Source organism: Cherax quadricarinatus, chromosome 78, assembly GCF_038502225.1.
Source record: "Cherax quadricarinatus isolate ZL_2023a chromosome 78, ASM3850222v1, whole genome shotgun sequence".
Taxonomy (NCBI): Eukaryota; Metazoa; Arthropoda; class Malacostraca; order Decapoda; family Parastacidae; genus Cherax; species Cherax quadricarinatus.
Genome location: NC_091369.1, coordinates 4,047,517 through 4,064,247, shown reverse-complemented (window position 1 = coordinate 4,064,247; position 16,731 = coordinate 4,047,517). Strand labels below are relative to the sequence as shown.

Genomic DNA, 16,731 nt, shown 5'->3' with positions numbered 1-16,731 from the left:
TATACAGCTCGATCCCTACAACCACAATTAGGTGAATTAAGTGAGTACACACATTGTTCTTTCAAGGATTCCATTCTGTTACACAAAAATCACAACAATGCACTGACATGATAAAAATGCCCTTTAACCTCAACAGTGTGACTGACCGCACACTAACAGCACCTTTCAAGGCAGGTGATATTGCTGACCTAGAAAATGTACAGAGAACCTTCACGGCGCGCATAACGGAGATAAAACACCTCAATTACTGGGAGCGCTTGAGGTTCCTAAACCTGTATTCCCTGGAATGCAGGCGGAAGAGATACATGATTATATATACCTGGAAAATCCTAGAGGGACTAGTACCGAACTTGCACACGAAAATCACTCACTACGAAAGCAAAAGACTTGGCAGATGATGCAACATCCCCCCAATGAAAAGCAGGGGTGTCACTAGCACGTTAAGAGACCATACAATAAGTGTCAGAGGCCCGAGACTGTTCAACTGCCTCCCAGCATACATAAGGGGGATTACCAACAGACCCCTGACAGTCTTCAAGCTGGCACTGGACAAGCACCTAAAGTCGGTTCCTGACCAGCCGGGCTGTGGCTCATACGTTGGTTTGCGTGCAGCCAGCAGCAACAGCCTGGTTGATCAGGCTCTGATCCACCAGGAGGCCTGGTCACAGATCGGGCCGCGGGGGCGTTGACCCCCGGAACTCTCTCCAGGTAAACAGTGTATAATGGATGTAGGTGTTGAATTTCAATTTGCTGTCCAGGCACAGACCTTAGAATTTTCCCTTGTTTTGTCTTGCAGTGGGAGAACCATTAACCAACATTAATTCAGCTGCGGGAAAATCATAAAGTGAAATGATTTATTTACATGGACATTAAATAGAAAAATCAGCTTACAATAATAGGTACACGAATGTTTACTATACTATTTTATAGCCTCATGAAGCTTTTAGCTCTCTTCCCTAACTGGTTAATTCTAGGACTGTCTTTGACACGTTCCATCCCTTTATTAATATATGATAAAAGGTGAAAAAGACACATGTGAAACATCTGGGTATCCTTATTGTGGACGTTTCGCCATCTAGTGGCTTTATCAATACAGATTCTAGGACATAACTTGAATACAGTAGAACTATATACAAAAGATGAGGTAATCAGTCCCTCAGCCTTATTCGTTTGGGGCCAGGAGTTATAAATTAACCTCTTCATACAAAGGGGCTTTTGGTATGTACACCCAACTATTATATTCCTCTGTACAACCTTGTAATACGTCAAAATAAACATCTTAATCATAATCTAATCTTAAAAAAAAATAGTAAAGGACCCGGAAAACAACCTTGAGGAACCCCACATGAGGGGTAACAGAAGATCCTCTTAATACAGCGTTTCTCCCAAGGTTAAGATTAACAGAATCCCATAAAAATCTCACCATTGATCGAAACGTTGCAGTAAAAGGAGCCTGTGCTAGCAGGAGCGTGTATAAAGGGGATAATTTTAAATATGGCGGGTTGGAGGGGGGCGCCATCTTCACTACACCTGACATACTACTAACATAAGCAAGATGGAGAGACTCTCTCTAATTCTCTCACTTTGAGCCTCTCCAACACCTAGTGCTAGTTAGGGAAGAGTGGTTAGAGTTATTGTAGGGTGGTATAAGGCTGTGATGTGATCATCTGGAGTGTGAAGTGCCTGAGGAGGATGTTAATGAGGGAGATAAGTGTGGTGAGGTGATTGTCAACCTTGTTGGGTGGTTAGTGGTGCTGGGAAGATAAGTGTTAATACAGGTGTTTGTGGCACTCTTTGGCACCCCTCTGGCACTTACATTGGTGCCCTGGGTTAGTGTGGCACTGGGAGGCACCTTAGTGAAGGGTGCCATGAGTTAGAGGCAAGTGTAATGACGGTGCCTTAGTCAGCCTCGGGAAGGAGGTCACTGCTGTGGCACTGCTGGTGCCTGACCTCACCAGGCACTCTGCCTACTGGCACCTCCATAAGCCTATAGAGCATCACTAAACCTGCTTCATCCGTCTCCTGGCACTAGTACACACCTGTATACCTGGCACTACTCTCCTTTTTGTGGTTGCATGGGTCGAGTCACAGCACCCATGCAGGCACTAAGCCTACTGGCATCACTATAGGCCTATAGAACCTCCCTCGACTCTCTTCGTCCATCTCTTGGCACTATTGTACACCTGCACCTGGCACCACTGTACACCTATGCATCACAGAAATCACATTATATTCGTGGAGAGGCGCTAAACCTGGAGGGGTCATACAATGTCAGAGGGAAGTGAATGAAAGACGTCGAGGATGAGACGTAAGAGAACGACGGTAAAAATTGGGTCACGGCGGTGCAGGTTCGTGTCGCGACGCGTTCGAAATAATGTTCTCTGATACAGACTTTTACGTATGGAAAGCAAATGCGTATTTCTAGTTAATGACTGTGATATAATTTGTATAAATCATGGTCATTTTTGACCCTGGTAGAACTTAGTGCCTTGTTGAGTATAACCAGAATGTCTGTGTAGGCCCATGACAGCTGGTGATCGCTCCGTCCCCTAGTAACTGCCATGTATACCAACAAGATGGATGAACGACTCAAGGAATTATTACACGTATATCGCAATAAATTTGCTCAGGTTAGTTGGCTTGTCTTTTACTGTGTTTCTCTATATTTTCCTATGACTTAATGTGACATTTTATTGTGGCAATGTTTCTCTCTAACATTCTCTCAGTAATTCTACCATTATTACTAACATTAACCCTTAAACTGTCCAAACATAGATCTACGTTCAAGTGCGTAGCACTCGGAATGTAGAGCTTTGTTTTTTTTACATGCTTTCAAATTAAAAAAAAATAAGGTCAGAGTGCTACGCACATGAACGTAGATCTATGTTTGGACAGGTTAAGGGTTAAAAGGATGGACATTAAAGCTCCGATGGAAACAGGCATTACTTCACCAGCACCTGGGTGCACGTGCCTAAAAATACTCTACTACGTTGTCAGAAATAGTGCTTTCTTTAAATTTGCTTTTATGTGGTTAAACGTTGTTTTTTATAGGTTTGCTGAATTTAATGCACCCTAACTACCTATAAATTTATTAACCTGGGGCCTGGGGTATAGACACGTCCATGGAAATACAGATGCTCCTCACTTTACAATGGTTTGATTTATGACATCAGCTCATGATAGGTTCTTCTGAGCATAACCCTATTGTAAGTCAAGGAGCACCTGTAGTCACAGAGCACGACCTTATTGCATTATCCTAGGTTAATGCGCAAATGTACTGTAATGTATGCATGTTCATAGGTCTGTAACATTTTTGTGCCCTAAAGCCATTGTAAAAATTTATTCTTATAGTATTCGTTAACTTTGTAGATTGTTATAAATAAAACTACAATCCACAGATGTGAAATACAGGTCATAGTTATTAGTAGAGAACGACTTGCATAAGACTAAAGATTATTTCATCGTGATACAATGATTGTACAGAGGTGGGTGACATTTAGGTGTGCATGCAGAAAACCCCTTAATATGCAGAGTATTTCAGACAAACTTTAGCCTATCATATATAATAATAATTAGACTAGTGCTGTATGACACTGGTAGGTTTAGTGCTTCCTTTTGATTACAATGATAATAATAATAAGACTAATAAGGCAGTAATTAATTGATTACTTATACATATGGTCTCAGGTGATTTTAACAATAAACACTTCTATTGAGTTTAGTTGTTTTAAGGATTACACGTTAGCTTGTGATTGTAGGTAATGAGGATTCTAGCATAATAACATGATTTGAAGATATTCAGTATATTTTATGGTTGTGAAGATTACAGATAATGAGAATAAGAAAATGGTTTTAATCTTTTTGAGGAGTTGTAGGGATGTCATAGGTTAAATCAGCGTGAAATGTTACCTTTGTATAAGTAATGGCTGTATGCATTTTTATAATTGTTTAGTTGAAAAGATAGATTATTTACTCTGTATGGACTGTGTTATATCAATATTCTCGTTACTGCCTCGACAACTGCCGTTGTTGCTGATACCAACATTGCTGCTGTTGCCAATGTTTACCTGGAATTAACTCAGGGTCACTTCTGGAAGTCACTGCCCCAGCAGCTTGATCACTGTCTCCCAGCATACATAAGGGGGATTACCAACAGACCCCTGGCAGTCTTCAAGCTGGCACTGGACAAGCACCTAAAGTCAGTTCCTGACCAGCCAGGCTGTGGCTCGTACGTTGGTTTGCGTGCAGCCAGCAGTAACAGCCTGGTTGATCAGGCTCTGATCCACCAGGAGGCCTGGTTACAGACCAGGCCGCAGGGGCGTTGACCCCCAGAACTCTCTCCAGGTAAACAGACAAGCCAGGTTGATGCTGCCACTGCCACCACCACCATAGGTGCCAGTGCTCCCACCATAGGTGCCATCATTGCTGCACCATAGGTGCTGCCACTGCCACCACTACAATCATAGGTGCTGCTGCTGCCACCACCACCACCATGGATGCCACTAATGAAGAGTTTCTCCAGAATCCATACTTTGGCTACCTTCTTCGACACAGTGTCGAAGTTTGGTGTTCTTCACCATCTCCAAGTAGTTCAGACTGAGGATTGTTTTGTCCTATTCACACTGGTTTTCTAGGGAAGATGGAGTTTTCAGGGCAGCATTTTGAGTACTGTTTATAGTAACTCTGGATGGTGTGGTTAGTGTTCTCAAAAGAGTAGAGGGCTAGTACAGCCTCTCCTCACTTAGCGATGTACTCGTTTACTGATGCCTCGGACTTACAATGGGCTCTCGGACCAGTATTCGTACCTAAATAATGTATATTAGAGCTGATTTCCTCTATTCTGTTTATTTCAATATACAGTACACTACTGTATAAACATTTAAAAATATATATACATACTAGATATGTTATAAATGGTGCAAAGGTGACATTAAAATAATATCAAAGATCGTTGACACAAACTACCAATATAGTATGCTCCTCACTTAACGACTAATTATGTTTGCACAATTGAGGATGGTAAAGTGATCTTTCCAAAACTCTCTTAGTCAGTTGAGTTTCTGAGGTCACTACAAAGCACCTTTCAAACATAGCTTTTGTGTACAGTTTCTTGAAGTTGGAAATGACCTGCTGGTCCATGGGCTGCAGGAGAGGAGTGGTATTAGGAGGCAAAAACTTCACCTTAATGAAGCTCATGTCCCTAGAAAGTCGCTCTGCCAAGTCTGAAGGATGACCAGGAGCATTGTCTAATACCAGGAGGCACTTAAGGTCTAATTTCTTTTCAATTAGGTAATTTTTCACATTGGGGGCAAATACATGGTGTAAAAAGTCATAGAAAAAGTCCCTAGTGACCCATGCCTTACTGTTTGCCCTCTACAGCACACACAAATTAGCCTTGACGACATTGTTTTTCCTGAACACTGGGAGTTTCAGAGTGATACACCAATAAAGGCTTCACTTTGCAATCACCACTAGCATTGGCACACATCAACAGAGTAAGCCTGTCTTTCATAGGCTTATGTCCTGGGAGTGCCTTTTCCTCCTGAGTAATATATGTCCTGCTTGGCACCCATGGGACAAGTGGGGCGCGCTCAGGCCAAAGTGGACGCGTCTTGAACGGAACGAATAGCGTTGGTCAGGTTTTTAAGCGCTAGTCGAGGCAAAATTTTTGCGTTAAAATGTATCGCTAGTCAGATTTATCGTTAATCGATGCCATCGCTGGTTGAGGGTCCACTGTACAGTGGTATCTCAAGTTACAAGCTTAATTCGTTCCAGAAGGCTGTTCGAGTGCCATTACTGAATGAATTTGTTTCCATAAGGAATAATGTAAATTAGATTAGTCCATTTCAAACCCCCCAAAAAATACACACAAAAGCACTTACATAATTGTTCAAGTTGGGAGCTGTTTGAAACTCGAGGTACCACTATATATATTATCATGTACGTATCTTTCTTGCCTGCATTCCTGGGAGTACAAATTAAGGAAGTTCAACTGATCCCAGTAGTTTAGGTGCCTTATCATACTTATACATGTTATGAAGTTCTCTGCATATTCTCAAGGTCTGCTATTTTCCTTGCCTTGAAAGGGGCCATTAGTGTACAACAGTATTCCAGCCTAGAGAGACAAGTGATTTGAAGAGAATCATCATGGGCTTGGCAGTTCTAGTTTTGAAGATTCTCATTATCCATCCTATCATTTTCTTAGCAAATGTGTTAGATACATTATTGTGATCTTGGAGAGTGAAGTTCTCTGACATTACCACTCCCACCCAATTTATATAATAAATTATCACATAAAAATATCCTAAGATATCTTAAATCTTTCAGTAATGTACAAACACTTGCATAAATGCATCTTATACTTCACTTTGTTTTTCATTTACCGTAGATTTTTTCTTGCAGATTGATGTAGAGCGAATCATTCCATTCCTTAGAGACACTGGCTTAGTGTCTGCTGAGGACATTGATGCCATCCATAGACAGCCGTCCCAAGGACAAAGAATACATACACTTTTAGACATTTTGCCTGCCAAGGGCTCTCAGGCATTTCAGGTAAAGTAAGGGATTTTTTGCTTTGATCTAACATTTGTTTTTAAAACTGTATGGGGGATACTTTATATAATTTTACTGAATATTTAAGTCAAGCTTAGCACATTTGAGTGATATAATAAAAATACACTATTTGTTTATACTGTACAATAGAGTGTATGGACTCAGCTGTAGTGCTGAGCATTATACAATAGGTCATAGTGTCCAGCAATTACTAATCTCTCCGCTAAACATGACTTTATTGGTCCCATGTGCATGGGTTGCATGAAATCAAAGTTGCACTATTCAGATGTGTTGGAGTATCTCTTCAACATGTATATCTCTGAATAGTCTGTACAAGTTCTGCATGAAGGGATGATAATGTCATGTTTAATGGAGAATGTAGAAGCCAGGTGCACATGCTATGAGTGAAGCAAAACTCAAGTCTACAAGGAATTGGCATACCTCCCCTTCCTCACTCAAAATATTACTCCTGTTATACACCTATATATATTTCTTCATTTTAGTTTGCCATGGGTAAAATACGATAACACTGTGTTAACATCCATGGCCTCAGACTCTGCCTACTACCAATAGATATATGTATTGCTAGGAGAAATGTTGAAGTCTTCAAGAAGAAACTGAATCACTGCTCCTGCAACATGTTGCATCAACCAAGCTGATAGTTGTGCAAGTCAGATTGCTGCCAACAGCCTGGTTGAACAAGCTGCCAACAGCCTGTTCAACCAGGCTAGAAATAAAACCTCAAAGCCAGTTACAGGGGGGGGCCCCATTTGTATAAATTTTCCAGCCCAGTGTGACAAGCAAAAAATCACCTGAGGGTAGAAAGAGTATTTTTTCATTATCAGATCCATATAAAATGACTGAAAATGCATTTACACTATCATATATTAAGTGTTCAATATAGCTAGGCATAAAACAGATAAAAAAAATTAAATACAGAGTACATACAATACTTACCTTAATATATGGCATTGGTTACCTTTTCCTTGCACAACTGTTGTGCAAAAATGGCAGAAAAGTGGTTAAAGCACCAAACATAATGAACAGTGGCTCAGTTGAAAGCCAACAAAAATGTGGAACACCAAAAAGAGGGTGCCGAAAATGCTGGGCCCCTTGTGTACAGGTATATCACAGGCACTGGACAGGCACCTAAAGTCAGTGCCTGACCAACAGGGATGTGGTTCGTACTTCAGCTTGCATGTGGCCAGAAGTAACAGCCTGGTTGATCAGACCCTGATCCACCATGAGGCCTGGTCTCAGACTGAGCCGCAGGGTGTTGACCCCCGAAACCCTCTCCAGGTAAACTCCAGGTGTATTGCCAAAGTCAGCAGTTGTTTGCCATTTCCCAGATACAGCCTCCCATAGCATTTTATTACAGTATTGCTGTATTTTTCTTGGTTACTTTTCAAATGCGTTATTTTCAGTACTATACATGTACTGTATATGTTTGGTATAAATGTGGTGAGATAACTTGATGTTATAAAAGTGTGTATCAGTTGATTAATCTTGCCAACGCTCAACTTGACCCAGTAGACCCATGTTAATCGGGTGCAGTAGTAAAAAAAAAAATAACACAATGGTGTTCTATATGATGCACCAATTTTTAGGAATGTAACCCATGTGTTATGAGAGGATTTATTGTATCAAGATTGGCTCCATGTATTTCACCATATATCTGCAGTGGAATTTCTGTGTTCTATCTAATATATACATACTTATTTCTGATATTTTAAAAAGTACTGGTAACTCCTTGATTTATCCCTGCATCATTTTGAGGTTCAGATTAGCAAACATTTCTGATGTGAAACCCTGAAAATATGAGCATATTAGTGCCATTTGTAATTTTAAGAAATGTATTTGGTTTTTAATTATTTTACAGTAGTCTATTCAAAATCTTTTAATAAAAAAGTATATTATTGCTGGAGTAATACATACAGTGGGACCACTATGCTAATGTAAGTCTTGTTACTCTGGATTAATTGCGGTTTCAGTGAAAGACTGAAAATCTTAAAGATTGCTTTCATTACTCTGCCCTTTACTCTAGTCATATTTTTGATAGTGCAGAAACATTAAGTATTGAAGCATTTTGTAAGATTTTGCTGACACTTTAGTCTGTACTTCAAGCAGTATCTGCATTAGCTTTGAACATATTTTTTTCTGTAGCCACTGATTGTTCCATAGTTTTTACAACAGTGTGTACTGCAAGAGGCTGTAGTATCCAGCATCTTAATTGCATTGCACATACCAGCACTGAGCATTAATGTCTATAGTCAGAATTTACACAAGTTTAGCAGAGGAGATTGGAGGCTGTCAGGTCATCAGAGTTTCGAGTGGTCACCGCAAAGTTAGGCGAAAGGCAGTTATCCAACTGTGTATTGCCAGATAGAAGTTTTGATTACATATCTGTGTAGGCTACTCCAGATTGAAATGGGAGTGCTTGCTGAAGGGAATGATCACATACTGGCTTAATTGGAAGATGGACATTTCTTTTGCATTACATACTGTATTAGTACAACTTGTAATCCCTTCTTCTGTATAAATTACTAAATGTAAAGAGAAAAACTTTTTTCTTATTAGGTCACCCTGCCTCGATGGGAGACGGCTGGTATGTAAAAAAAAAAAAAGGTGGATTAATAGTTTTTCAACTCTGATCTATAATGTTACTCAAATTTCTTTATTAAATTACTTGTTGTTAACCCTTTCAGGGTCCAGAGGCCAAATTTCAAGGTGCACACCAGGGTCCAAGAATTTAAAAAAAAAATTTTTGTTATTTTTTCTTATGAAATGGTAGAGAATCGTTTTCTGAAGGTAATAAAATAGAAAATATGAAATTTTATGGAAAATTTACAAAATTATGCTCTCACGAATTTTGATGTCAGCGATATTTACGAATTGGCGATAATGCAGACTTTGACTCCCATTTTAGGCCAATTACATTATTCCAGTCGACCAAATTCTTAGCTATTTCACTAGTATTACTTCTATTCTATCGATTGAGCACAAGAAATCACCAAGTCTATCGTAAGGGTTCTTGAATGGAGATATCACAGGTTGAAAGTAGACACACTTGTAGGATGGTAGATATATTGTCAGACTGAGATGAGAGATGGAGCCCGGTGCCAAGCCTGTTCACGTCTTGTAGGTCTGCCGCCGAGTGAGTGCGGGACAAAGGGATCACTGCCCATGTGTATGCCTATGACGTCACACAAAGCCAAAGGCTTACGAGGGATCTCGTGTCTAAAGCACAGGGATGATACTAATATGCTATGCTATATAATACTGGGAATACAGGGATCAGCAACTATGCTGACAAGTCAACTGTTTCAACTACAAAATAAAGTGATCAGAAATTGGTAATTTGGCCAATTTAACACAAAGTTCAAAATATTCCAATTTCAAAATAGGGTCCAGAATAAACAATGTAGGTATTCCTGGCACTAAACTAACATTTCCTCTGTTCATTAGTTACATTTTGAGACTTTACAAATGAATTCCACTTTGATTTTTTATTCACATAATGAATTTTTATTCAAACCAAAAAATAGAAGATTTACTGTTATGCAATATTGTAATAATTGTATAAATATTATCACCACATTTGTGAATGTATATTAGACCCACCAGCTGGCGCGTATTATACGTGTGAGGTCGTTTGTTTACTCTTGAACATCGGCAAAAATTTAACATTTCTGCTAATTTGAGCTCAGTTTCATGCCATTTCCAGTGCTAAAACCAATCAAAATCATCTCTATTTCTGTAATATGTCTTCCATTCTATCAATGAGACCAAGAAATCGCAAATACAACTATAAAGAACATATGAAAAACACTGCAAAGTCGCTGTTTTAATTGAAAAACACGGACTCGGTTTTTTTTCTCTCCTTATGCACTGTGTGCTGCAGGATTTGTTTTATGTGGTGCACACATACCACATAGTTGTATTCTCTCATATCTAGGCCCAAATTTACCACTCACAGCTTATCAGAGTGAGCTGAGCTCATGGCGTAGATCTACGGTTTGGACCCTGAACGTAAAGCCGTAGATCTGCGGCACGGACCCTGAAAGGGTTAATATATTTGGACATAAAAAATTCATAGGCATTATTTTAGTGCAGTGGTACCTCAGGATACGAACTTATTTCCTTCCAGAAGGCTGTTCGAGTGCTGATACCGAACGAATTTGTTCCCATAAGGAATAATGTAAATTAGATTAATCTGTTTTAGACCCCAAAAATACACTTACAAAAGCACTTACATAAATACACTTACATAATTGTTCGCATTTTGAGCTGTTCGTATCCTGAGGTACCACTGTACTGGTCTTTTCAAGTTTATTGGTTAAATTACGGTATTGGCTCAACTGATTTTGTCCTGATTTAAAATGCATATCCATTGGCTTGAGTGTGAGATCTCTTGTTGAGGATGATGCTGTTACCCAGAAAAGGTTGGAGATTAATAGCAATAAGAGATAACGGAAACTGCAGTGTGGCCAAGGAAAGTACAGTATGTATACATGTTATATGCTGTAACATTTAAATGGTAGAGATGTGATTCTGTTGAATGGCTAGCCATACTAACAAGTATGGTAAGACACTCCCTCCAACAAGGGTTGGAGGGAGGGGGTAAAGGAGGTTTTGTGTGCGAGGGGCTTGGACTTCCAGCAGGCATGCGTGAGCGTGTTTGATAGGAGTGAATGGAGACAAATGGTTTTTAATACTTGACGTGCTGTTGGAGTGTGAGCAAAGTAACATTTATGAAGGGATTCAGGGAAACCGGCAGGCCGGACTTGAGTCCTGGAGATGGGAAGTACAGTGCCTGCACTCTGAAGGAGGGGTGTTAATGTTGCAGTGTAAAGCACCCTTCTGGCAAGACAGTGATGGAGTGAATGATGGTGAAAGTTTTTCTTTTTCGGGCCACCCTGCCTTGGTGGGAATCGGCCGGTGTGATAATAAAAAAAAAATAATAAGTTATAGGTGAAGCTTTATTAACCCTTTCAGGGTTGGTGCCATACTAGTACGCCTAAGTTCTAGCGCGTTCAAATCTAGCGAGAGAAAGCTGGTAAGCCTACATATGAAAGAATGGGTCTATGTGGTCAGTGTGCGCAGTATAAAAAAATCCTGTAGCACACAGTGCATAATGAGAAAAAAAAACTCAGACCGTGTTTTTGGTTTTAAACAGCAACTTTGCAGTGTATTTTCATGTGCTATTTATGGTTGTATTCCAGTTTTCCTGATCTCATTTTATAGAATGGAAGACATATTATGGAAATTGAGATGATTTTTATTGGTTTCACAATGAAAAATACCTTGAAATTGAGCTCAAAGTAGCAGAAATGTTCGATTTTTGCCGAAGTTCAAAAGTAAATAAATCTAGCCATGTGTCCAATACACGTCAACTGGTGAGTCTAATATTCTTTCACAAGTGCGCTGATATTATTTATACCATTTCTACACTAATGCAGTAGTCTGCATAACAGTAATTCATCTATTTTTTTGTGAGAATAAAAATTCAAAGCGGAAAGCAAAAGAAATGTAACAGAGGCCTGGAGATGTGACTAATGAACAGAGGAAATGTTATTTTAGTGCAAGGAATGTCTGTCTTGTTTATTCTGGACCCATTTGGAAATTGGCATCTTTTGAAATTTGTGTGAAATTGGCAGAATTGCCAATTTTGGACCACTTTATTGGATAGTTGAATTGGTAAATGGATGGTTTCTTGTACTCATTCGATAGAAAAAATGGAGTTCTAGTGAAATAGTTATGATTTTTGTCAACTGGTACATAGGAATTGGCTGAAAATAGGGCTCAAAGTGGGCGAAATCACTGATGCATAAACATTGTCGAGACTGCTAACTTTGCAAGAGCATAATTCTGTAAGTTTTCCATCAAATTTCATACTTTTGTTGTCATTATGATCGGGAAAAGATTCTCTATCATTTCATAAGAAGAAATAATTTTTTTTTTTTTTCAAAAAATTTCCGACCCTGAGAACAAGTTTTGGAGAGGGCCTGCCGACCCTGAAAGGGTTAAATTGCATGATAAAGATATTTAGAAGGAAACAATCTGTAAGTAAAGGTTTTGGCTACTGCTTGATAATTATCATGTCAAGCATTGTAATAAACAATTATAGTAACTCACGAAATCATAATACAGTGGAACCTCAAAAATCAATCTGCTCCCAACACGACCAATTATGTAAGTGTATTTTTGTAAGTGCTTTTATAAGTGTATTTTTGAGGGTCTGAAATGGACTAATCTAATTTACATTATTCCTGATGGGAATAAATTCATTCGGTAAAGGCACTTGAACAGCCTTCTGGATCGAAGAAAGTTTGATATTTGAGGTTCCACTGTAACATGATTGCAAACAAACCACATAATGGGCGGGGTTTACGCACTGGCCTGGAGTGTTGCAACTCTCTCAAAATGGATTCAAATTCCACCTGTTCCATGGTTTATAGCACTGCATAAATTTTAAGACTGTGTTAGTAATGATTTGCATTTCTTTTTGTTTCAACAGACACTATGCCTAGCACTGGAAACCACCTACCCACACCTACTAACCATTATGTTAATTGGAGCGTCGCAGCGCACTCCGCTCTACGTATCTCGCCAAAGTAAGTACAGTACTGTTTATTATATATATTTTTATTGTAGCATTGCATTCTTCTGTATATAATTTCTGTTTAAAGACTGGTAATAAAAGAAAATGCTGCTGTTATTTTAGCAGGTTGTTTGACCTCTATGTATGTACCAACTTAAGGTGATGTGTGGTGTGAATATTATTCAGTGAATTGGGAGCTTGGAAATTAGAAGACAGTATAGGGTTACCAGAAGTATGATTCAGAGGGCTGAGAAGGGATTGTTAAAGAAGGGGGTTAGGCATTTTGAGAGGATGGAGCAAAACAGGATGACTAGGAGGGTATATAAATCTGGTGGGGATGGAAGGAGGAGGTAGGCGTCATCTCAAAAAGGGCTGGAGGGAGGGAGTAAAGAAAGGTTTGAGTACTAGTGGCTTGAGCATCCCACAGACTTGTGTGAGTGTGTTAGATCAGAGTATAGGCAAGTGGTTTTCATGATGTGCTGTTAGAAAGTGAACATGGGATTCAGGGAAGCTGGTTAACCAGACTTGGAAAGTACAGGAGGGCCCCGTTTGTATGGCTCTTGAGGTTCACAACCCCGTGTGGTAAGCGAAAATTGCCGGCGGGTGGAAAAGATCAGTTTTTCTTTATTGAATGCACCTAAAGCACCTGATAACATGTTTGCACTATCATGTATTAAGTAATTAATACAGCTAGGCATTAAGAAGCACATAAAGTAAAATAAATGCACAGTACATATATACAATACTTACCTTAGAATATTGTGCCAATTGCCATTCCCTTATGCAACTGTGGTGTGAAAATGACAAAAGCAGTAAAAGCACCAAATATAATGCACAGTGGCTCAATTGAAAGCCAACGAAAACATGGAACACTGAAAAGAGGATACCAAATACACAGGGTCCTCGTGTAGTATTTGCACTTAACCCTTAAACTGTCCAAACGTAGATCTACGTTTGCACGCGTAGCGCTCCGACCTTGATTTTCTCCATAAAAAAAGAATGTAAAAAGAAATGTAGATTTACGTTTGGAGCACTACGCGAGGAGAGGCTGTACTGTACTCCTGGGAATGTGGTGATATGGAAATGTAGAGTATATGAAAAGAATCCTACCAGAGTCAGGTTTCGTGTAACTACACATCAAGTTTTGGAGCAACTTGCTTAGACAGATGTGATGTAACTTTTGAGATACCTCTCAAAAGTCACATTTTCTCAGGTGGCCTGTGATACTATGATGAAAATTGAAAATACACAATAATTAAAGTGAGAAGGATGTATAGAGGAATCTTGGACGTAAAGGCTTCAGCATCAGCAGCGACGAAAGCTGCCGTGGTGTTTATCTTAAAAATTTCTGAAAGTGTACGTTATGGGAAAAAAAATGAGCAGGGATAGTAATACAAATTTGCTAACCCATTGATAGTGGCAATTAGATATACTGTATAGTATCAGGTTTTTCTGGTATATATATATTTTTTTTTTTTTTTTTTTTTTCAACAAGTCGGTCGTCTCCCACCGAGGCAGGGTGACCCAAAAAAAAAGAAAGAAAATCCCCAAAAAGAAAATACTTTCATCATTCAACACTTTCACCACACTCACACATTATCACTGCTTTTGCAGAGGTGCTCAGAATACAACAGTTTAGAAGCATATACGTATAGAGATACACAACATATCCCTCCAAACTGCCAATATCCCAAACCCCTCATTTAAAGTGCAGGCATTGTACTTCCCATTTCCAGGACTCAAGTCCGACTATATGGTATATATAGTTTGGTAATATGTGATATTCAGAAAGTGCATTAACAAGGAGCCTTGGGATTTTTTCTTTTAACACACTGGCAGTCTTCCACGAATGAATGTTTCATACTGATACAGATTTGCAGGTAATTGTTTGTGAAATAAATGATGGAACAGTAGAAATCGGTGTTAGTGCTACCATACCCACAGACTAAATTCTGCTAACAAAGCACAATAAGTCACTTGTGTCTGGCACGAAAACACAAAGGCCTATCAACTTGTACTCGCTTAGTTGCGTTTGCAGGAGCCAAGCCATAGTTCCTGGGTCTCCCCTCCCTTTCAAACTCATATTGACCAGTTTTACAAATTCTTGGCCTATAGGTCCAAATCATAGTTACACATAACTTTGTATGTATAGTGTTTGTCTCCCACTTTTTTATTTAGTACACCTTGCTGATAACTCTGAGACTGGAGAAGATGCTTCCTTAGATCCTTATAAATAACATAGATCTATGACCCCTGTGTGTAAAGGTAGAAAGTTGAAAGTGAACATAGAAAAGAGTAAGGTGATGAGGGTATCAAATGATTTAGATAAAGAAAAATTGGATATCAAATTGGGGAGGAGGAGTATGGAAGAAGTGAATGTTTTCAGATACTTGGGAGTTGACGTGTCAGCGGATGGATTTATGAAGGATGAGGTGAATCATAGAATTGATGAGGGAAAAAAGGTGAGTGGTGCGTTGAGGTATATGTGGAGTCAAAAAACGTTATCTATGGAGGCAAAGAAGGGAATGTATGAAAGTATAGTAGTACCAACACTCTTATATGGATGTGAAGCTTGGGTGGTAAATGCAGCAGCGAGGAGACGGTTGGAGGCAGTGGAGATGTCCTGTCTAAGGGCAATGTGTGGTGTAAATATTATGCAGAAAATTCGGAGTGTGGAAATTAGGAGAAGGTGTGGAGTTAATAAAAGCATTAGTCAGAGGGCAGAAGAGGGGTTGTTGAGGTGGTTTGGTCATTTAGAGAGAATGAATCAAAGTAGAATGACATGGAAAGCATATAAATCTATAGGGGAAGGAAAGAGGGGTAGGGGTCGTCCTCGAAAGGGTTGGAAAGAGGGGGTAAAGGAGGTTTTGTGGGTGAGGGGCTTGGACTTCCAGCAAGCGTGCATGAGCGTGTTAGATAGGAGTGAATGGAGACGAATGATACTTGGGACCTGACGATCTGTTGGAGTGTGAGCAGGGTAATATTTAGTGAAGGGATTCAGGGAAACCGGTTATTTTCATATAGTCGGACTTGAGTCCTGGAAATGGGAAGTACAATGCCTGCACTTTAAAGGAGGGGTTTGGGATATTGGCAGTTTGGAGGGATATGTTGTGTATCTCTATACGTATATGCTTCTAAACTGTTATATTCTGAGCACCTCTGCAAAAGCAGTGATAATGTGTGAGTGTGGTGAAAGTGTTGCATGATGATGAAAGTATTTTCTTTTTGGGGATTTTCTTTCTTTTTTGTGGGTCACCCTGCCTCGGTGGGAGACGACCGACTTGTTGAAAAAAAAAAAAAAAAAAAAAAAAAAATGACCCCTGGCTCCTCCTTGCATCTTAAGCAGCCTGTCCACTTATTCTGAAGTTATTTTGCATGTCATGATTATATTCCATTTACTAAAGTCCATTCCTTTCAGTTCCAGCACCAGTCTTGTAAAAATTTGTATCTTTGTGTGGTGCTTCATTATCATTGCTACCTAAAGCATATCTGCCTGCCCAGAGCATGTGGGGATGACAAGATGTAGCCTAACTCCCTTGTTTAATGGTTTTGAGATTCACCCACATTGTTCTATTGCT

The 16,731-nt window shown here is 39.5% G+C and overlaps 1 protein-coding gene across 2 annotated transcripts in view; it reads left to right on the top strand.

The window, feature by feature from the left end:
- Nucleotides 1-1,525: 1,525 nt before the first annotated feature.
- The window catches only part of Dlg5 (Discs large 5), a gene marked incomplete at its 3' end in the record, with an annotated part of 661,675 nt that continues 646,469 nt past the window's right edge, over nucleotides 1,526-16,731 (top strand). Inside the window, 4 exon segments of one of the 2 annotated variants that reach the window (XM_070101580.1) lie at nucleotides 1,526-2,348; nucleotides 2,520-2,630; nucleotides 6,403-6,552; nucleotides 13,070-13,166. In XM_070101580.1, coding sequence (XP_069957681.1) covers nucleotides 2,562-2,630; nucleotides 6,403-6,552; nucleotides 13,070-13,166 — 316 coding nt within the window. 2 annotated transcript variants of the gene reach the window in all.